The 23661-nt window shown below is 42.8% G+C and overlaps 1 protein-coding gene across 32 annotated transcripts in view; it reads left to right on the forward strand.

The window, feature by feature from the left end:
* DLG2 (discs large MAGUK scaffold protein 2) overlaps window positions 1-23661 on the forward strand; it is a 1097443-nt gene that overhangs the window by 893109 nt on the left and 180673 nt on the right. For all 32 annotated transcript variants that reach the window (XM_078390148.1, XM_078390151.1, XM_078390152.1 and 29 more), the window contains 2 exons: window positions 3349-3417; window positions 11540-11696. In XM_078390148.1, coding sequence (XP_078246274.1) covers window positions 3349-3417; window positions 11540-11696 — 226 coding nt within the window. The remainder of the gene's footprint in view (window positions 1-3348; window positions 3418-11539; window positions 11697-23661) is intronic.

Here is a 23661-nt window from a genome sequence, read left to right on the forward strand (position 1 = left end):
CCCAGAAGCCTTCACCATTAGCTGTGTTGACCAAGATTTCTGGGAGTTGTAGTCCAAGAATATCCAAGGACCCAAGGTTGGGAAGCTTTGTCTTTAAACGATACCCTTTCCTTGAAGGAGCAGGTAGTGTTAGTTGGTGTAAATAAGCCACGGGGAAGAAAGGAAGCCAACTTTTGCATGTCTTCTGCCACATTAAACCCTATCTAATTGATGTCTGCAATATAAGGGTTGTGTTTTCTTTCCCAATGACCAATGACATTACAAGGATATTTGCCTCCAAAGTAAAGCTGGCGAGATGCTGATTCCAAGTCAGAAAAGAGGGAGCCCACTTCACTCAGAGAGCTGAAATCCCATGAAAGCAAACCAAAAGAATCGCTGTGATGAAAACAGAATAAAAATAAAAGATTTTTAAAAGGCAAAAACATGGTGGCACCTTAAAAACTAACTTTTATAATTTTTTTTTAATGGGAGCTTTCGTGGACAAGTCCACATCATCAGCCATGAGATCACGGTACAGGGGGAAGTTGTAGGGAGGTGGATGAGCTATGTGACAAAACTGGTTGATTACTTCCTGGAACAGTGGGGAAGATTGGTAGCCCACAGCTTCCGAAGATAATTTTAAAAAAAAATCAAGGTTCACAAAATGATCCTGCCATGGATGGGGAGAATTGTACTGCTCACCACCAATCCATGCTGCAAACAGAAATGTTTGACTGTGTTAGTTGCATGTTATGTTCTTCAGCTTGTCATTCCTTGGGTTTGTTTGAACTGCTAGCATGCTTCTTGAGCATCCAGACTAATCCTAGTTCCATAGGTTGGCTTGTTTGGTCATTCTTTTTTTTTTTAACTTTCCCAGGTGGGGAAAGCAACCAAAAATGTGCTTCCTTTAAAGGGTTGTCAAGATATCAAACAGATGTAACTGCTTTTCCCAGGACGGGTGTGGAAATGAACTGTGTTTGACTTGTCTTGCGTCACTGTCTCTCTCTCTCTCAATCGCCATCTTGGTCTCAATGGTCTACTGCAGTGGTCCCCAACCTTGGGCCTCCAGATGTTCTTGGACTACAGCTCCCAGAAGCCCTCACCACCATCTCTGCTGGCCAGGATTTCTGGGAGTTGAAGTCCAAGAACATCTGGAGGCCCAAGGTTGGGGACCATTGGTCTACTGAACGTTTTCTGTTGCATTCCGTTAACTTGTCGATGTCATTTATACTGCCGAGAAGAAGAAAAAAAGCAGACCAGCCATTTCCATTTGTGTCATGCTTGTTGGTTCGGTGTTGTTGTATTTCAAAAATATTTTGGTTACTCATTACATTTTTAATTCCAAACACATCTACCCCAATTAAATAGTTGGTGTGGAAAGCTGCAGTACAGACACAGTTCTTCTCTGTCTACAAGAGAATGAAAGAGTGGATTGAATGAAACAGGGGTGCTTGGACTGCAATTCCCAGGAGATTCATCACTAGCTGCACTGGCCGGGGGATTATGGGAGTTACAGTCTATGAACAACTAGGTTACGTACTTAAGGTTGGGAACCACTGTAATAGAATAAGCAGCTCCACCTACATTTCTCTCTACTGAACAAAACGTGGTACTCTAGACAAGAGGAGCCTTCATGGATGGGTCTATAGAGATTCATCCTGAAGAGATAGCTTGCAATCCAATGTTCTGTGAGATTCTGCAAAAGGGGTTGAGCTGTTGTAGCATCTAGAAATGCCCATTGGAACAATGGGATTCCACAGACAGGCCTTTTGCCAGAGGATTTTACACAGATGTATACAGTAATCTCCCCATCATTTCCAGTCACTGATCAGAGATAATAGTGGGCTTCTTCCCTGCCCTACTTACCCTCTCAGCTGAAAGGTGAGTGGCATGGGAGAAATCTCTCTGTTCTCCACATGTTTCACAGTTGTGGCTAGTTCAGGAATAGAACTGCCTTCCAGTAATGGTGCATTGAGATATGGCCAGGGTCATCTCACAGATACTGTAGTTTTCATTCCAGTAGAACAGGTCTTTCACTGCAACCAGGGGTTGAAATTTTCCAGCAGAAGAGACAATGGGGTTGGGGTGCGGAAGTAGGAGATATCTAACTATGCTTTCTGGTAGCATAAAGGAAGTCGTGGTCAGAATTGCAGGAAAAGTGACATGCATATTTGTGGAGGAAATGGCTTCATTTTATCAATTTTTTCTGCAGTGGTGCCTCGCTTGACAACAATAATCCGTTCCAGCAAAATCGCTGTACAGCGAAATCATTGTCAAGTGAAAAAAAAACCTTTGGAATGCACTGAAAACCGGTCAATGCTTTCCAATGAGGGAAATACCTGCTCGTGCAGTGAAAATCCTCCATACGGCAGCCATTTTCCACTCCCTGTCTTGCGAAATGAGGTCAGCAAAACAGTGGGGAACCATTCTGAGTGCTGCCAATCAGCTGTTTTTAGATCGTCATTTAGCGAAAAATCAGTCCCAAAGCAGGGAACCGATCGTCATCAAGCGGATTTTCCCCATACAAACATTGTTTTGCGATCGCTATAGCGATTGCAAAATACTCATTGTCAAGCAATTTTGTTGTCTAAAGAGGTAATCGCCAAGCGGGGCACCACTGTAGTTCACATGACCTGAACCCAAAGTGGTATTAGAAACACAGGAAGCTGCCTTATGCCGGATCAGACTAAACTTAGGTTCTCGGATCCTCTCAAAAACCCTGACTATTGACAACCTGCCTAGTACTTCTGGGAATTGAAGGCAAACATCTGGGGACCCCAGTATGGAAACAGCTGCTCTAGGCCAATGTTGTCTACTCTACTGGACTACATTTCCAGCAGGTTTCAAGTAGAGGTCTTTCTCCTCACCTGGTCCCATCTCATTTAAACTGGAGATTCCAGGACTCCATTTGTCACCCCGAGCATGAAATTCATGTGCTTGATCCCTCAGCTAGGATCCCTTCCCATAATAATTCACTTTAGGGCATGGGTGGGAAGCATGCAGCCCTCTGGATGCCATTGGACTCCATGTCCCATCAGCCCCCTGACTACTTGTGAAGAATGATGAGAGTGCTGGCCCATCAACATCTGAAAGGCTGTAGATTCTCTATCCCTGGTTTCATAAGTGCCTCGTTACTTCTTCAGTGTGAGAGCTGGGGCAAACATCTTGAAGGGCCATACAGCCATAGAGGCACATTTCCCCTCTTATGCATGCCTGAATATTACTACTGGGGAACTTGGATTGGGGTGAGATTTTTGGACATTCCTGTAGCTTCTGTGACCAGAAGACCAAGAGGTTCCATGAACAAATGGTTGCATTGAGCTTTATTAATTCTCTGTCCTGTCTTCCCCTCCCCGCTTGTCTACACAGCCATTCCCAACACAGCACAGTAACCCGGCCACCTACAGTGAGCATACAGCGGAGCATTTCCTTAGAAGGGTAAGAAAGACCCGTGCCCTAGTTTTGCACAGATCATGACTGTGTTTATTTGATGCCTTATGTATCTATATAATAGTGATTATAGTATTATTTGTTATGTCTTATGCCATCTTTTCTGAAGAACTGAGAAGAGGGCAGCGATGGACACTTGTGAGTCACGATTGACTGCCAAATCTGACTGACCAGCGATTTGACTCAGGCATTTTGGGGGCAGACTCAGACTTGACTTGCAACTTGGAACTATTTTTCTGAGTCACATTTTGAGTCCCTAAGGCAGTGGTCCCCAACCTTGGGCCTCCAGATGTTCTTGGACTACAACTCCCAGAAGCCTTCACCACCACCTCTGCTGGCCAGGATTTCTGGGAGTTGAAGTCCAAGAGCATCTGGAGGCCCAAGGTTGGGGACCACTGCCCTAAGGGATGGGCCTCCCTACCTTCCACCATCGCCATCACCATCATCCTCAGAGGCAGCAGACCCAGCTTCCTTTCCAGGAGCTGGCTGCTATCTCTGCCCATGCACCCACTGCCCAGCTGATCAGCTGGCACATGCGCAGAAGTGGAGGCTAGCTCTGGGAAGGGAAATTGGCCCACTGTCTCTGCAAACGTGCCAGCCTATCAGCTGGGTAGTGCATGTGCAGTCCTAGTCTTTGGGTCCAATCCCCAAGTCCCAAGTCTCACGGGGGCAGAGAAAGCAACTTGAGACTTGAACTCAAGTCTTGGGTCTCAGGCTCAAAGACTTGGGCTCATTCTTTGGACTCAATCCCGAATACTTGCCAGCATCCCTGGAAGAGGACTTATTATTGTTTCTTCCCTTCACTCTATGTTATGAGACTGCTTCAAGGTGTGACACTTTTAAAAAGCAAGTAAGTTTAAGTACAAGTAGAGTAAAAATTCCTTCAGATTTCTTACCATTGTTGTTTTGATTTTAGAAGACACATTTACTTCTGTGATTAACAAAAGTAACTTAAATCGTTGCATGTAACTGCTTTAAAAATCTGAATCCAGAGATCTCTGGCCTGTTGTTAAAATAAAATTCTCTTCATGTCCACCATGTCCTCACCTCAGTGCCCACCACGGAGCATGAGGCAGCAGTAGGAAATACAATACGGTCCGTTGGATGTTCTTCCACAGTACTTAGTGAGGTTACGCCTCCTATGAAAATAACTTTAAAAGTTACAGTTGCGCGAGAAAAGACAGTAACTTTGACAATAGCACAAACAAGGGTGGATAATCCCTTAGTTATGTGCCATCTAGTAGCTTCTGAATTAACCAACTCTAGTAGGAACTTCTAGAGATGTTGAAAGGAGTGGTTTTAACATTGCCACCTTGCAGTGAATTTCCTAGTGGCTGAGGGAGCATTTGAACCCAGGTCTCTTGAGTCCTAGTTTGGCACTCCATCCACTCTGAACCCCTTTCTCAAATCACTAAAACCTCAAAAAACAAGCATGCTTTTGAATCTTGCCAGACTCTTTCCTGATCTACCCTGCAGCTGCATGGAACTCGTGGTGGAACAAACAAGCTAACGATGGTCCTTTTGGCCTTTAACTGCCGTGCTATGCTAATGCGTTTGTAATCCAAGATACATACCTGGAGACAGGCTTTGTCTCTTCCTCATTGCCAGACTGAGTTCTTAACTCTCCTTTTGGAATTATTATGCATTCAGACAGTGCCCCTTGCTCTGGAAAAATGTGAGGCATTAATGAATATGTAATAGATGCCCAGTGGTTTAGGTATCTGGTTCTAAAGTCAGAGGTAGGGAGTTCAATTCCACACTGTGCTTTCTGGGAGAAAAGCTAGTCTGTGAGACCTTGGGCAAGCTGCGCAGTTCCAGGATCTGGGGCCCAAGGTTGGAAACCACTGCTCTAGAATCTAAACCTTCTCAGGAAATGTGGCATGGGGCCACAGATTTCCTGTTCTGTTACATGGGCCTACAAACCATTTCCCAGTGGAAGAGGGAGTAGCAGAATCCTGCCCGACTCTGTTTTACAGGATTGTTGCTTAAAACATAAAGAGAAAGAGAGAGAGAGAGAGAGAGAAACTTTCAGCCTTATTTATTTATTTATTTATTTATTTATGTATGTATTTATTTATTTATTTATTTATTTATTTATTTATTTATTTATTTATTTATTTATTTATTTATTTATTTATACCCTTCCCCTCTAGACCCTGTCTACTCGGGGCGGCTTACAACATAAAATAGATCTATAAAAATATATATATAATCATAAAATACAATTTCTATATTAATTAAAACAATTAATTTAAGAAAGGATACTAGGCCTTCTCATAAAGAGGAAGCTGTCAGCCAGCCCTTCCTCACAAGGAAGACAAAGCATGAGTAATTAATAATGTCATGCACTGCTTTAGAAACTCACTCCAAAATGATTAACATTAAGCATCAATAATGTAGTTAATGTCAACATTTGTTACGAAGGTTGACTAATAATGTTGCATAGGCTAAAGCATTATGAAAATACTCACGTCCAAGGTCTGCTGTTACTTCTATTTTTCTCCACATATAATTCCGATAAACACTATATAAGTGTTATTGGATGCTGCATGAAATGCTTCAGAAGAAGGTCAAGCCTTTATTGCTTGAAATACTACAAATACTGTGAGCAATAAAAAATAAAGTAAATGTTTTTTTTTTAAATCTAGCATTCTTTTAAAAGGTTTCCAGTTCAGTAGCTAAACTGTGAGCTCCATCTACCGGTAATGAGCCAAAAAAGATATTTGATACGTAGTACACATGCAGGAGAACTGAGTGATAAAATCTGGAGTAAATTGAGTTGTACCAGTTCAAAGGCCAGACTGCTTCGTTATCTATAGCCTGGGATTAATTAAGCCACCAGTCATTGTCATTGTTTACTGAAGTTTGCTTCCTGGAGGTGAAGCTGAATATCAACCGGGCTCCATGGTCGTTGCCAGGTGTGCAATGACACAACATCAACCGCTTGTGCCCTGGAAACAATCAAACCTCTTTGTTTTGGGACCATATATAAATGTGTAAATATTTGTCATGCAGTTCCACTCTCATGTCTGAAGAAGTAGACTTCTCCATATCTGTGAAGATTCTCTCAGTCATCCAGGTGTGGTTATCTGGAAGTTGAGTCATACCAACTGGACTCCTTTCTTGTTAGGTTAAAACATTTCACTCTGGTTTCTCTTCAGATCACCTTTTATGTATGTATGTATGTATTTATTTATTTGAAATATTTTTACCCCACCATTCTCCTTTAAAAAAGGACTCAAGGCGGCTTACATCCTCGAAAGGCAACATTGAAAGCTGAAAACAATGAATGTACAATGCCGGTTTACATCATTCAAAGACCATATTTAAAGCTAAGGACAATGAGTATAAAAAGCTGACATCATTAAATGACAATATTAATGCTAAAACAATAAGTATGCAAATACTAGAAAGGAACAGACAAATGTCCCTCTGAGAGATGATCAAACACAAAGAATACTAATGGCCCAGTCAGAGCAGTAATGCGTGACCATCCATCTAAAAGTCACTCCTCTAGCCAGCCATGTACTCAGTCACTCAGGTAGCTGGTCACTGAGAGGAAGTTTGCCTGAAGGTCTTAGCCTGCCTACGGAAGGACAGCCAAGAGGGGGCCAGCCTGGCCTCCTGTGGGAGGGAGTTCCACAGTCTCTGGGAGCAGCCACCGAGAAGGCTCTCTCCTGTATTTTTTGTTTTGTTTTCGTTTTTTGCCTCGCATGCTTGCACAGCCTCCTTGACAGGGGCTGGACTGGATGACCCATAGGATCCCTTCCAGCTCTGCCATTCTAAGATATTATAAAGATAACCTGGCGCTGTGTGAAGTGAAGAAAGACCAGTGGGGAGATGGGATCTCTGCCTTTTGTCTAATCCTGCCAGTTTTGAATCAAGAAGGGCAAAGAACATTCTCCAAATTAGCCTTTCTTTAAAAAAAAATTATGTTCCACAATGGTACTGTCAATACCATTGCCATTATCTGTCTATCCAGCAAACGGCTCTTCTGAGGGAAATCGCTTTTGATAATGTCATCTCTCAATTTGCTGACAGGAATAGCAGGGGGAAAAAGGATGAGGTAACTTTTCAAACAATCTCACTGCCGAATGCAAAATATTCTTTCAGTCATAAATTCTTTGCTGGTCTTTTTGGGGGGAAAATGGATATCCATAGTTAATCTCCTCACCTCTGTCCCAGTTGAGAAAAGATAGTGCTGAGGGAAAGAAAGGACAAATCCCCCCTTCAAATGTACATCCTTCCCTGGCCCTCCCAGTGTGTTAAAAAGTGTGATGGGGAAGGGGCTTGGTGCTTGAAGGCTGGCATCAAGATATGTGCACATTTGTGTGAGAGAAGAAGTATGGATTGGTGCTACTTGACCGTCTTTTGGTTCTCTGGCCACCCACCACAGACATGTAACCAGGGAAGTTTTCCCGTGGGAGAGTGTTAGCCTCCATTCCAATCACACCCCTGCCATATCATAAATGTCAGGAGTTTTATTGCCATTTTCCACATTAGTCCGGAAGAGGTGGTAGTCTGAAGTAGTGGAATGAGGACTGGAGCCCATTAATTGCTAAACTTTTCAGTGCTCCCTGTATGCTACTTTACTACATGCGGGGCAGTTTGTCCGCATGTGTTTTTTTGAAGAGGACATTTGAAATATGGCATTAACTGAAAGCCCATTGTGATGCCAGAACCAATGCTTAAATGAGGCAATAGTAAGACCAAAAGCGCTCCTCAGAAACCACAATGCTGAATAACTACCAACCTGTCTCTAATATTCCATTCTTTAGCAAGGTGTTGAAGCAGATCATGGCTTCTCAACTCCAAAGGTTCCTGGATGGTTATCTAGATCCATTTCAATCTGGCATCAGTCCTAGTTATGGGACATAGACTGGCTTAGTCACCTTGGTGGATGGCCTACACCTGAAACTGGACAAGGGGAGTATGTCCCTGTTGGGTCTGCTGGACCTCTCAGCGGCTTTTGATACCATCAACTATGGTATCCTTGTGGTCTGTCTCTCTAGAACAGGACTTGGAGAGCACTGTTTTACGGTGGCTCCAGTCCTTCCTGGAGGAAAGAACTCAGAAGGTAGTGTTGTTCAACACCCTGGCCACTGGCCTGTGGAGTCCCTCGGGATTCTGTTTGGTCTTCTGTGTTATTTAACATCTACATGAAACTGCTGGGAGAGATTGTCTGGGCATATTGGTGTCATTAGTATGTGGATGATAAACAACTCAAGGCCATCTCAAGCTGAGGAAGTTGTTTCTGCTCTAGATCAGTGTCTAGTATCAACAATGAAATGGATGAGGGTGAATAAATGGAGACTTAATCTAGATAAGGCAGAGGTTCTCCTGACCCGTCAAAAGACAGATCAAGGAACAGGGATGACACCTCTGTTGGATGGGATTATACTCCCCCTGAAAACGCAGGTGTAAAGCCTGTGGGTACTCCTGGATTCATCTCTGAATCTGGACGCTCAAGGTTTCATCAGTGGCCAGGAGTATATTTGCAAAGTTAAAACTAGTGTCCTAATTGCAACTATTTCTTGAGAGGTCTGATTTGAGCACGGTGACACATTCCTTGATTACATCTTGGTTGGATGACTGTCAACACTCTCTTAATGGAATTTCTTGATATTGAAAATATCAAGAAATTCCAGCAGGCCCAAAAGCCAGGTTACGAACTGGGGCCGGGCCACAGAGATCACACAACCCCCCCCCCCCCGTTATAGCAGCTCCACTGCCCACTGATCCATTTCCAGGCAGAATTAAAAGTGTTGGTTCTAACCTATGAAACCCTAAAGGGCTTGATCCCAAGCTATCTTTATGAGCCTGCTCGAGTGTTAAGATCACCAGGAGAGATCTTCCTTCTAGTCCTACCACCTTTACAGGTGTGTTTGGTGGAAAATGGGAGAGGGCTTCACTGTTGTTGCCCCCAGACTTTGGAATTCCCTCCCATCTTTCCTTTCCTTCCATAAGCAGGCAAATACCTTTTTTTCCAGACAAGCTTTACCTGTGTGAATGGCTGCTAAGTGGGTTTTTTTTAAATATATTGTTGTACCTTTTGGTGCTGCTTATGTTTTTTGGCACTGTATTCATTGATCTTTTTAGATTTGTATATTCACTGTTATTAGCTTAAAAACTGCCTTTTAATTTTTGTAAGCTGCCTTGGGTCCTTTTTAAGGAGAATAGGTGAAAATAGTTTAAATAAACCAATGCCATCTAGCAAACCATGGTATATGAGTGCCCACCAAACATGAATCTGAAATTGCAGTTTGAACCCAATTCACGAATCAGTGGTGGTGAAACCCACATTTTAACATTAGATTTGAAGAAAAGAATGTACAACATCAGGCTATAGTTTACAGTATTGCATCGCATGAGGGATAGACTGCTGAGGATCTGAGGATATTTAGGGAAATTGGGCAGCAGTTGAGAGAAAAGTGAAACTGAACAAGCCATGATTAATTTCTGCATCTGGCATATAAACTGCAGTTTGGGGGCTAAACTTCCACAGTCTTCACAAGTGTGTTGCACCTAGGGGGTGTCTCTGATATATCGATATTTGCTGCAAAGAAAAATATACATATAGTTTGAAATTCTCTGAGCTTTGCTACACTGCATAAAGCTGATGACATCATAAGCCATTGTGGTTTTTCTGAAATAAAACATTTATTACCCCTATTCCATCAAACTTACATATTTTTAAATGTTTTTGAATTTTTTTAATCTTGATTTTTAATCTTCATGTATGTTTAATTGTTTTTTAAAAAACATGATATATAAAATTCTTATTTATCTGTTGGGAAGCCATCTTGGGTCTCCTGTGGAGAGAAAGGTGGCCTATAAAAATTTTAAACTGAGTAACTAGTAGATGTTTGATACCTCTACCATTTGCTGATCCACCTCTTGGTAACAACAATGGTACCATATCACAGGTTGATAAATGGGCAAGAATCCTTTTGGTGTCCACATAAGGTTTGTGTAACCTGTTGTGGTGAATTGATGAGGTCCTAGGGCGTGTCTCAGTTGTGCAGGTGAGCACAGAAGACACTGAGATGCACCCAGGTCCTTGTAACTACCATGTTTCCCTGAAAATAAGACAGGGTCTTTGTGGTGATCGCCCACATCACTCATGCCATTCATATTCATGAGCTGATTTGCATGAACCTATGAGAAGACTGGAGAGGCAGAGTCAGTAGCTACATAAGGTTTGGCGGGAGAAGGAGGAGTCTGATAGGGCTGGTTAGTCAGAGAGAGAGGGGGAACAGATACTGAGAGAGATAGAGCTGATTAGGAAAATAGGTAGAGAAGGTGGTGATGATATAGCAAGAGAAAAGAAGTATGTACTGAGAGAACTGTTGATCATTTGCTTAGGTATAATGTGTATCTGAGAAACTTCTGTTATTATTCAATCTGCTTCACTTCAATAAATAAGTTCTGTTTCTGTTCACAAGACAAGTGTTCTGATATATGTCATTTATATTGTGGATTGAAGTAATCCACTGGTGGCAGGGAGAAGAGAAAGCAATGTGAGCCTTTGTGAGGGAAAAAACAAGCAGGTGCCACAAGGGCAAACACCACAGTCTTATATTAATTTTTGCTCCAGAAAATGCATTAGGGCTTATTTCCAGGGGATGTTTAATTTTTTTCATGTAGAACAATCTACATTTATTCAAAGACAGTCATGTCATCTTCTTCTGGTTGCTGCACAATGATGGAGGGTAGGGTTTTGCTTCATTGGGGCTTATTTTTGGGGTAGGGCTTATATTACGAGCATCCTGAAAAATCATACTAGGGCTTATTTTCAAGATAGGTCTTATTTTTGAGGAAACAGAGTAGCCACAATTAGGAGCCACCGGTTCCACCAAATGTACTTAGCGTACAACAGTAGGACTCCAGTCAATATTTAACAAAGTGCTGTCTATTTTTATGTGGTGTATTTAAAAAGAAATGAAGGAGAGTGTTTAGGAGATAAGCTTGTGCACGCTGATGAAAAAGGAAATGCCGTAGTCAAACTGGTATGATTAGAAACACAAAAGAATCACTTAACAGGATACTGTATGTACAACTGAGCGTTCTCAGTAGGATTTGCTTAACCCATGTTCTTTTGTTTCCACAGAGAACCTCGCAAAGTTGTCCTACACAAAGGCTCAACAGGACTTGGTTTTAACATCGTAGGGGGAGAAGATGGTGAAGGCATTTTTGTATCATTCATCCTTGCAGGCGGACCAGCTGACCTCAGTGGAGAACTACAGAGAGGGGATCAAATTTTATCTGTGAGTATTTCCTGCACTCAACCACACACCATGCCCTATTGTTTCTTCCTAACAGTAATAATAACATGCTGTTAAGTCGATTTCGGAGGTCATTCGCCCATAAGGTTTCCGTAGGCTGGACTTGAGAAATAAATAACTTGAGAAGTAAATTAAAAATTATTCCATCTTATTATGATACTTCCCAGAATTTTCCATGTATAAAGTGTTCAAAGGTAATTTACTACTCCCTTCTCTGAAGAGCCAGTGTAGTATAATGGATAGAGTATAATAGTAGGATTCAGGAGAGCTGGGTTCAAATATCCGCTTGGCCATGGAAACTTGACAGTGGAAAAACACTCCCTCAACATCTCATGTAACTTGAAAACAATATCAGGATTGCCATAAGCCAGAAATGACTGAACAGCATATAACAGCAACATTCTGTTGCTATATGGGGACTGTGCAGCTTGTCCAAGGCTGCGTGAGTAAAAGGATGTAAAAGCCACAATTCTGGGTTGCATCTGTTGACCCTTCTGCTGAGAGACACAGAGGGGATTTGAATTCCCATTGATCCAAACCATTGAAGTATAGAAACCCTAAGACTCCCTGGAAAAGACCCTGATGTTGGGAAAGTGTAAAGGCAAGTGGAGAAGGGGACAACAGAGGACGAGATGGCTGGACAGTGTCACTGAAGTGACCAACATGAATTTGACCCAACTTCGGGAGGCAGTGGAAGACAGGAGGGCCTGGCGTGCTCTGGTCCATGAGGTCACGAAGAGTCGGACATGACTTAACAACTAAAAAACAACATAGAAACCCTTTGTTTCTTATTTCATTACGTTAAAGCAAAGGCACAACTTTGACTTGTCACCGTTACGTGTTTCTTCATTTGCTCTCAGTTTTGTCCTGGAGCTTCTCACTGCCTCTGTCTTGTATTATCCAAGAAAAATCCCATGTTGCAATTTCATAGAGCATCTGCAGTAATTTAGCAACAGTGACCTTTTTGATCAGCCAGCTTGGGCTTACACACTCATCTGCAGTGATACCATTCTTTGTATACAAGACTTATTGATGACCTTTGTGTTGTATTTATTCTGGTATTAGCTCTCATTCATGCATGGGACTTCACGTTCAGTTAATTCAGAGGCATTTTCTGGTGCCATAGGAATTCTAGTGTGTTGTGGATTAACAGAAATATTACAGTTAGCTAGTTTTCTTTTTCTTGATCTGACTCAAAACTATAGCATTCCTCCATGAATAAAGTCAACCTGCTGAGAACCTCAGTTTGCTGCTTTTGCTTCTTGGCATCATGGCTGGCCAAAAAAAGCCCTGCATGGGACGCCCCAGCCCCCAATATGTTATATTGTCTGGGATAAATACATAGGCAGAATTCCTCTAGAGGCTGTGGAATCTTCTTGTCATGCCGAGAGAACCTGTCCATTACCAAAATATTGACATTGTTGAGTTTTTGTAAATATTTTCTCAAAATTTCAGTTGCTTCCCATATGCAGGAGGGTTTTTGACATGCAAAAAAAAATTTCAGCTATAGATGATTGCACTTTGATTTTTTGAAGCTAAACACATCTGAACACATACAGTAAACATGGAAGGTTTGGCTAACTGGTCACAAACACATGAACAATCTATTCCATATTGCTAACTTTACTCATCCATACAATAGTTCCCACAGTTCCCACATTTTTTAAGGTGTCACATTTGCAAAATCACACTGAGTCAGGGGAATTTGTAAGATGCTGGAATAACTAGGGGGCAGAACAAAAAGCTGCTGGTTGCCCACAGAGTAGAGAAATAACCCTATGGCTCCTACACGTTCCATCCATCATTGGTGAGATTAAAGTGTTTTTCAGCAAAGATGACCAGCAATATAGCCAGAGGAAATGGACTCAAGAAGGCTGAACCATTCATATTAAAGGAGAGAGTGAGTGACAACTGTACCCTGCAATAAAATGGTTTTAGGTATCTGGCTGCAGAGCCAGAGGTTGGGAGTTTGATTCTCCACTGTGCTTCCTAGACAGGGTCAATGACCCGTAGGATTGCGTCTGTAGTCCTAAAATGATGATGCTGATTATTGCCTCATCTGAACAGCCTAACTAGGTTCCCCTTGACATTTAGTCCAATTGTGTCCAACTCTAGGGCATGGTGCTCATCCCCGTTTCCAAGCCGTAGAGCCAGCGTTTATCCGAAGACAGTTTCCGTGGTCACGTGGCCAGCGCGACTAGACACGGAAAGCCGTTACCTTCCCATTTATCTACTTGCATTTGCATGCTTTCGAACTGCTAGGTTGGCAGGAACTGGGACAAGTGACGGGAGCTCCCTCCGTCGCGTGGATTCAATCTTACGATGGCTGGTCTTCTGACCTTGCAGTACAGAGGCTTCTGCCATTTAACCTACAGTGCCACCACTTCCCACTACTGACTACCAAGGCACAAAGGAGAGATCAGATTCAGGTCACCATCCACAATATATTTCCTTGTACTCACTCTATCCACCAGTTACCGTATGTGTACGGCAAAATAAAAGACTTGTATTGGCATTGCTAACTAGGGTTCACATTCTAGAATTTTGTTTTTTCTTATCCATCTTACCTAGTTTACTAAACAACAGTTTGCTACTGGGACCGAGCGTGTGTAACTGTAGGTGAATGGTGAATTCTCCTTATATGGGCTTTGAATGGCTAGGTCAAATTAGCGTGGGAGGATCTGTCTTGTCTTTTCTCCCCATTTCTCCCTCTGTCCATCTTTTTTTCCTTCTTAATTGTGGCAATGCAAATCCCACTCCTGCTGGCCTGTGTGCAGTTGCTAGAAGGGTGCCTTTGGGAAGATGAGACTAATGTTGCTGTGTAGACCCATCTCCACCCCTAGTCAGAGCCACTCCTGCCTTGAGCAGGGGGTTGGACTTCATAATCTTATTGGCCCCTTTCAACTTCACTATTCTATGAATCATGTTCCTCCATTCACAGGAAGGGGGTTTTCATGGAGATCCACAAATATGCTGATCTCATCACTGATCATGACAAGGACTGGGTCAAAGTGTCACCAGAAAGGCACAGGGCAGTTTTCAGCAACTGTACAGTGGACCCTCGACTTACAGACTTTTTGAGTTACAGACTTCTCTGGCTGCAAAATTTAGGTTCGACTTGCAGCCTGAGAATCGACCTACAGACCAGAAAAAAAACAAAATGGAACAAAAATGGAACAAAAACGGCTGGTTACGGGATTAATCGGTTTTCAATGCATTGTAAGTCAATGGAGACTCGACCTACAGACTTTTCGACCTGCAGCCACCGTTCCAATACGGATTAATTCCGTAAGTAGAGGGTCCACTGTATGTATGCCCTATTCAAGCATAAATTGGTTGGGGGTGGCTACTGCACATCCCTGATAGATTGGTTTGCTTACCGATGGTTTAAAGACAGAGATACGGAATTTATTTGATTTGTATCCCGCCTCTCTCCCTGGAAATAGAGACAGAGACAGAGGTGTGCCGTGTCCTATTTACCGTGCACGGGCAACCCAAAGCAGGATTAACATCCCTAACTGAACCGCACCAGACTGTTTTTCTGACAAGGAGAATGTCATAACTCAATAGGAAACCACATGCTTCAACTGAAGAACGTCCCTGATTCAACTGCTAGCAACTCTTGCTAGGTCTGAGAAAGTTTTGTGTCTGAAGCCTTGAAGAGCCATTCCCAGCTAATCTTCCAGACGGTCTGCTTTCCTCCATTCTGAAAATGTTTATGAATTGCTGCTAAAGAGTGTATCCATGAATTGCTGCTTTACCCAGAGATCAAATCAGTGGGAAGTCAGAGGAGCCATCCACTGTGAAGTCCACAAAACAGGTACCATGCTGGAGAAACAGTAGACTATATTTCTTTATGGCTTAGTGAAGGGAAACCTAGTGCCTTCCTGTTCTTCCAGATTTTGGCCAGCAAAGAGATACTGATCCTGTTCTGTTCATCTTGTGTTTTCAATCTTGGTTTACATCTCAATGAGCTCCACCGCTGAGTGGATGGAGGCCTTTCATTTCCCCTAGCAAAAGCCACCCTGCTGTTTGACACAGGTTTGACCCTCAAATCTGAATGAGTGTACTATGGGGAGGACTTCAACTAAAATTCTGCCTTCCTTCTCAATGATGAGTGCAGAAGGGAATATGCTGTTACTTCTGCAACCCACACAGTGCTCTAACCTGGCCAAGCCTGCCATCTACTGTATGTGAATTAGCTGTGCATGCATCCCAGACATGATTCGGGGAAGCTGCGTCAGACATCTTATCTCTGTCTGCCTAATGAATTAGATGGGCGCTCCACAACACATTTTTCAAATTTGCAACGGATTATTTTTTTAAAAAATAAAGCCTTTGTAAGCCTTTGGCTACATTTGATGTATTTAGTTCCTGAGACATTACCATAATTGCTCTTTCATTTATACACTGATAGCGTGGAATGAAGAATAACGCTGCTGTGTTGGAGGATGTGTATGATTAAGTAAGGACCCGAATGCAGGGATCTGTTCTTCCCCAAAGGACTCCTGATTCTTGAGTCTCATTCTAGATGTGATCGAAAACCAGGAGCCAGGACAGAACTCAGTACACAGGAGCAGATTTCATTCACTATAACTTGCTGGGAGAAGGTTGGTTTTCAGCCCGGTGGCTACTTCCAGGTTTACCTTATCTGAAGCCCACATTCAATATGGTGATAACTGCATCATTGCTTATATCATAAGGGACACTTGTCTTCAGACTCTACTGGACTTCCATAAGGTCCTGACAGCCTTAGTAAAGGTCAGGGCTGGGAGAATGACTTGGGCAGGTTGCTTTTTTAGACTACAACTCCCAAAATCCTCAGGCCAACATGAGGATTGTGAGATCTGAAGTCAAAAAGGCAATTTTTGGTCATGCTTTGGATTGCAATTGTGATCTAACTTCTCTAGGACTACAGGTTCCCTGTCCTTGATGAAGTTTGGCCATGTCAAACCAACCCTTCTCAGCACTTTGACCTCAAGATCAAAGTGAGCTTTCCTTGGTCATTGGTGCCTCCATTGCCCCCACCCTCATCTTACCTTGGAGCTGGTGATGAGCAGATGTTTCCTTGGCACAGAGTTAGAGCACAGGCAGGAAAGGACGATGATCCTTCTGTTACTGATCCGATGCTCCACACTATGTTGGGGCTGCTCTTCAGAGAGAGTTTCAGGAATATCACCCTTGACTTTGCTGCAAAGGTTTGTCCCTGGATAGGTCCAGAGACATAACTTTAGTGGGTCTGAGACCTGATTCTCTGGCTCAGAGCTATCTGTGGCTGAATAGTCCACCCAACATACTCCCAGATGCAAAATATAAAAGAAGAAGTGGTTAGGAATCCATTTCTAGGTTGTTGGGGTTTTTTGGGGGGGAGGGGAAGGATATTTGAGGCAGCTAAATGGTGCAAGGGGCCCTGCAATGCATTTAAAAGATCTATCACTATTCCTCGAGACTTCCAGGAGCTGCAAGTTACCTGTTTTGCTGGGGGGGGGGGAAGAGGGCATCTATCTGCTCATGATTTATATGGTCCCAAAACAGCTGGATAGCTCAGTGTTTTAGGTCTCTGGCTGCAGAGCTAGAGGTTGGGAATTCAGTTCACACGGTGCCTCATTGACATGCATTGGACTTGATGATCCATAGAGTCCCTTCCCGCTCCAAAGTTCTGAGATGATGATGATCTAAACGAAGCAGAACTCGGAAGAGTACGTGGATTATCTTGTTGGACTGTGGTCAATTTATGTAGGCTGGTTGCCCTTATGGATTCCAGAGCATTTCTGCATTGTATGTACATTGTCAGTGAGATATTCTATGCATTCCCCATTTGCATTCTAGAGTGTGGCTGGGGAAGGCATGTCCGCATCCATGTCGAGAAGGTAATGGGAATTTGCACCCACAACCAATGCGTTGAAGGGCAGACTCATTGAGGCATTCAATTCTTCCTGATTCACAGCCAAAGTATTTTAAGATTTCTGGAGTTAGGCTGTATGCAAGAGACAAAGAAGCTCTTTGGCATTGTCTTGGCATGCGGAATTTTGTTTTGTGTTTCGTCAGTCGAATGGAATAGAAGCAATCATCCAATTAGCCTTCTTGCATTTCCTCCAGTGATTTCGGAATGGCGCACAATTTGAGTTAATCAAGCACAAATAACGATAATAAATGCATTCTTCCATATCCGTCCCAAGTAAAGTTCACATTAAGCTGCACAAGCTTCTTCCAGAGACAATTATCGTTAAGCAATTTGCTGAAGTAATGCTGCTGCTCGCTTGTTTCCAGCTCAATAAGGTTAAGTTTGCTTACCAACTATTTAAAGATATGCAGAGGACTCAGAGGGGTGATAAAAATGCATACCTGTGACTCATGAATAAGGGGCACATCTTAGACTATCAATGTTCTAAATATGTGTAGGTTGTGATTTTAGATATTGTTACTCTATGTTTTCAGCTGTGTGTTTTATAGAAACAGTTAGCTTCCCTGAGCAATGCATAATTCTGTTATTAATAATAACAATAAGAATAGTACATCATCGTCACCTCATGGCACAGTGGTAAAACTCCAGTACTGCAGGCAAGACTCTGCTCACTATCTGAGTTCCATCCCAACAAGCTCATGTAGCCGGCTCAAGGTTGACTCAGCCTTCCATCCTTCCAAGGTCAGTAAATTGAGTATCCAGCTTGCAGAGGGGTGAGCAGTGTGTAGCCTGCATACTTAGATTGTCAATCATCCAAAGAGTGCTTTAATCACTATGGGGACAGTATGCGGTATAAGCAGCATACACAGACATCTTTGTTGCTAACGAGAAACTTGCTAGAATAATGTTAAGCTGGAACATAGCTTGGAAAAGCTACCTTTCAGGTTCTGTGGCCCCTGGAGCTGTAGTCCAATATATTTGTAACTTTTCCAAAACTGTATTTCGCAGGGCAAGTGAGGTATTTGGGCAATTTGGGGGGGGGGGGGAGAAGGATGGTGGGCTACATGGAAATTATTCGAAGAATGCATACACTTTGAAGCCATGGGTTGCAAATCGATGATATTCAGATTGATTACAAGACTATTTCCAGGAAAGTGCCAATTTGCCGTAGCTCAGGAAGAGGGAATGCTATTTCTTGGATGTCAGGAGATCAGAGGTCTCTTGTTTTTAGGGCTAATTGTGCTTTAATGGTTGGTAGTGTTTCCTGGTGGCAGGGTTTGAATCTTTTCCCCTGTTGCAGTGAAGCAGTGAGTGAAACAGTTACCTCTTCATAGGACAAGCATGTTCTGTCACACCTGTCTGGTCTGATGCCATCAAACACCTCCATATGGGGAGACGTACAGCTGTCTATGTCACCCTGGCACTGTGGAGATGTGGGATAGGATTCTGCAGCTGTCACATTTAGTTCCTTTTGGATCACTGAAGAAATGCACATCGATATCGATATCTTGAGAACCTTGAGCATGAGCTTCCTTATTTCAGGACCAAGAACAGCTCCATAGTATATTATCTGGTGGATAGCTCAGTTGTTTAGATATCTGGCTTCAGATACATAGATTTGGAGTTTGACTCCCACTGTGCCTCCTTGACAAGGGATGGACTTAAAGATCCATAGGGTCCCTTCCAGCTCTGCACAGAAATGAATCTTCAACTTTCCCAAACAGTTCTTACACTTTCTACAATCCTTCTTCAGTATTTGTTGTGATGTCTTCACTGCCTGTAAGCTGAAACATAAGGTAATACTCTTGCGATTACTATTGCTACGTATCTAGAAAGTAATGTATTTTCATATACAGTATATCAAAATAGGAAGCTCCACAGCCCACTCTGTGCTTGGTTAGGAGTAGCCATCCTTCGGTCTTGAGAGACTAAGGTAATGTGCTCTGAATAAAGGACTTGGAACAGCATCTAGTGTGGCTGAGAATGCCAATTCAAGAATGGTGATCCCTTCCACAGTGAAGACAAATGCAATCTGTCCCCTGTCCTGCTCCCTGTTTTTGCTGGTTTTGGGACTGCCTCTTTGCCTCAGCCTGCTGGACAAGAGTCTCTTCAAATTGGGAGAGGCTATGCTGTACTGCCTGCCTCCTTTGGTGATACCAAAAATGCGTCGGAGACAACGCATATGGAATGTGTTCAACTTCCTCTCCGGCCATACACAAAGGGCCCGGGACTCACCAAGACCTGGATCTTGGTATATCTGACAGATATACCAAGATGTTGGTATATATATGTCAAATAAATAAATAAATAAATAGAAATGGGGGTGTTCCTCCCAATATCTTTTGGAAACACATCAGACCTGTTCAGTCTGTGGTCCATGACATTAACTGTGCATTCCCAGATCTTTGGTTTTGTTTTGTCTTTCAAAATAAAAATCACACAAATAGGGGAAATGCAAATAACTATTACTCAACGCTGGCTATGAGGTGCCTAATTTTGTAACCTATCAGTTCGAAGCCCATACAGCAATCATTCTTCCACAATTCCATCCACACTTCATTGTAACAGTGTAGGGATATTTCTGCAGAGTTTAAGAAACTGAGACGAGGGAGGGAGCAAAGAAAAAGAAAGTATTCCAGCATGCAAAAAGGCTATTTAAACAGAGCCGCAAGTCTTTTTCATCATCCTGCAGGTCTTCGAAATGGCTGACAAGAGCAATGGAAAGGGGGGGTGTAGATATTGCGTAGTGACTTGAGTCTGAGGTTTCCCTGGCATCTCCGTGGTTGGAACATCCCGGGGAGTTCATGGGCTTATTGGGAGGTTCTGTTGTCCCTCGCATTCTCCTTTGGAGCCAGTAGGTAATGGAGAGCTCAGTGGTTCAGGTATGCAGATAAGGGGCCAGAAGTTGGGAGGTCGATTCCCCAGTGGTGCCTCTTTGACAACATCTGGACATGATCCATAGGGTCCCTTCCAGCTCTGCAGTTATAATGTTGTGGCTGCTGTTGCTACTTGATTATTTCCATACTACTTTTGACTTCTCCTTTCCTCCGTTCCAACTGGTGACCACCTTTTTAACCCTAAGAATGCTGAATGGGATACAAAGGGTCCATTGCAGCGTGGCTCCTCCTGAGAGGTGAGCAGTGGTCCAGCTTGCAAATTTTCTCCAAGGCAACATGCTTGTCTGTAACTTAACAGGAAGCTGCCATATGTTTAGGGATTTGAAAATCAGCCCGTCTGGCCTTCATTGCATTCCTCAGAATCCCACTGGCATTTTCGCCCTGTCCCAGCTGTCTGCCAGGCTGTGTGGCTCTTTTCTTTCCTTCCCAAATGGAAATGTATGCATAGTTTTCTCAACCAACAAACCAAAAAGCTTTATTATTATTTTTTTTGTCCTCATTTTTCAAAAGGCTGAAATCCTGTTTGATGATATCTTCGGCAGCGGAAGAGTGCCACAGGTTAAATGCTTCTGCTTCCAAGTTCATGGTACACTTGATTTGGTCACATTGGATCCAAGCTGTGTACACCCCAAATGACAAAAAGAAGCTTTCAATTAGCGGCCGTCTGCTGCTGCTAATAATGCCATTGGACTTTCAGCGATCATGTTCACCATGATTCCTTTTCTGAATTTTTCTGAATTTTCTCTTGCTTGTTTTGTTATTATGTTCATTTGATTTTGCTCTGTTAGCTGCCCAGTGTAGTGGCTCTGCTACTAGTTGGGTGGGATGGGTGGATTGAAGGAAGGAAGGAAGGAAGGAAGGAAGGAAGGAAGGAAGGAAGGAAGGAAGGAAGGAAGGAAGGAAGGAAGGAAGGAAGGAAGGAAGGAAGGAAGGAAGGAAGGAAGGAAGGAAGGAAGGAAGGAAGGAAGGAAGGAAGGAAGGAAGGAAGGAAGGTTGGTTGGTTGGTTGGTTGGTTGGTTGGTTGGTTGGTTGGTTGGTTGGTTGGTTGGTTGGTTGGTTGGTTGGTTGGTTGGTTGGTTGGTTGGTTGGTTGGTTGGTTGGTTGGTTGGTTGGTTGATTGATTGATTGATTGATTGATTGATTGATTGATTGATTGATTGCTGTCATGCTGGTGGAGCTGCGCAGCAGGATATCAGTTGCTGTATACATTTTATACCTTTCATCCTTGATATAGGTATGATCCATTCCCTGCCCTCAAAATGAGCATTTTTACTCCCCCCCCCCAATGCATCACCAACCTTGGAAATATACAGATTTCAGAGGCCAAATGGGCTTTGCCTGATTGCCAGTTTCCAACCATACGAAATGTAGACAGTACATTCCCCTCCACTGATTCAGCATCCACAGATTCTCTTATCCTCCACCTGAAAATATTAAACAAAACAACAACACGGAAATATATACTTACACATATTTCCAGGGTGTATTTACCAGAACTAGCCACTAGAGTGAGGCAGAGAGAAGGCTACCAAATAAGACAGGCTCTTATATTATTTTTTACTCAAAAAAAGGGGAATTAGGGCTTATTTTCAGGTTGGGTCTTATTTTCGGCGAAACAGGGTATGTATACTATTCGCTACATTCGTATTTTGTGGTGTATGCAGAGGGGGGGCTTGGATACTGTGGTTCTTCTGTATTTCTATGGTGAATTTATTTATTTTAATTTCCACCCTTACCTATTCTGTTTTGACCAAACTCCGGGAGGCAGTGGAAGACAGGAGGGCCTGCCGTGCTCTGGTCCATGGGGTCACAAAGAGTCGGACATGACTAAACAACAACAACAACCACCTATTCTGAGCCGAGATTCTGAACCATTTAGTGTAGAACAGTGGTACCTGTTACATACAGCACTGATGGTACCTGTCTGTCATGGGTTTGGAGGGAAAGTTCCATCCTATGGGGAGTGGAAGGCGGGACATCAGGGGGGAGGAGCTGTACTGTATATATATGTGGAGCTTGTGTGGAGAAGAAGCGGGAGTGGGAGTCTGTGTGTCAGACTGAGTACAACTGTGTGTCAGTTTGTACATACCTGATAGGTTCAGGTTTCTTTATAGGTAGCCAGAACTGATAGGTTCAGGGTCTGTGCTTTACTTTAAAGGGTTCTGTGTGAACCAATCTGATGTATGTGTGATTGAGACTAAGCCACGTTACAGTATCTTATTTACTTGATCTTTTTATTTACCCTGTTTGTTATTTAAATAAACCTTGTTCTTTTGTTTGTTAAAAATCCATTCCTGGTCTGTGTGACTCCTTATAGGGAATGGTTGGTGGCAGCATAATTAAAGTGTGGCATACTCCAGTAGGTCTGGGGTTGTCACAGTACCTTTTCTCGTTGGGAGGTCTTTCCCAATCTGAGAGAAGCCAAGAGTTCACTGGAATTTGAGCAATCATAAAATGAAAAGGAAAAACAGCTTTAAAAACCCACACACAACTGCTACAGTGGGACATAAAACAGTCTGTACAGAAATCATGTGTGTATTCCCTGCATTGGATCACATATGCAGTGCTAAAGAGATACTGAGCAATTAATCCCCCAGAGAAATACAAGCTATATTGAAAGAGTAAAAGAGCATTTTTAAAGGAAGATGACATTATCAAAAACACAATACAGTACTACCTCGGTTTACAAAATTAATGCGTTATCTGTAACGTTTTGTAATGCAGGAATTTCGTAAGCCATGTTTTGTTATTTTGTTGCTTGATCTGTTCAGAACTGTAAGTAAAGAAAATGTTTTCAATTCTTTCTATTTCAAATATCTGGAGTGAGTTACTGAGACTGTAAGTGCCAGTTAGTGAAAAAAAAGGGGGGGTGAACTACTGTGCGGAACTTGAAGCTAACTTTGCTCTGTGAATTTCTGCACGTCTGCCACTCAGCTAGAGGAATTTAACCAGAAATTCAAAACTCAGCAACAGATTATGAGCAGGTAAACAGTTTAAAATGAAATTATTAATGCTTGTCACTGATTTTAAGCCTGAACTAAATTCAACTGACCAACCTTTCTTTCCCATGTAGTCTGATTTGGCCCTTCCAGTGGGGTTGATTCCAGGCTATAGAATGAAAGACGTCCCACCCACTGATCCTAAG

Source organism: Pogona vitticeps, chromosome 3 (genome assembly GCF_051106095.1).
Source record: "Pogona vitticeps strain Pit_001003342236 chromosome 3, PviZW2.1, whole genome shotgun sequence".
NCBI classification, from domain to species: domain Eukaryota; kingdom Metazoa; phylum Chordata; class Lepidosauria; order Squamata; family Agamidae; genus Pogona; species Pogona vitticeps.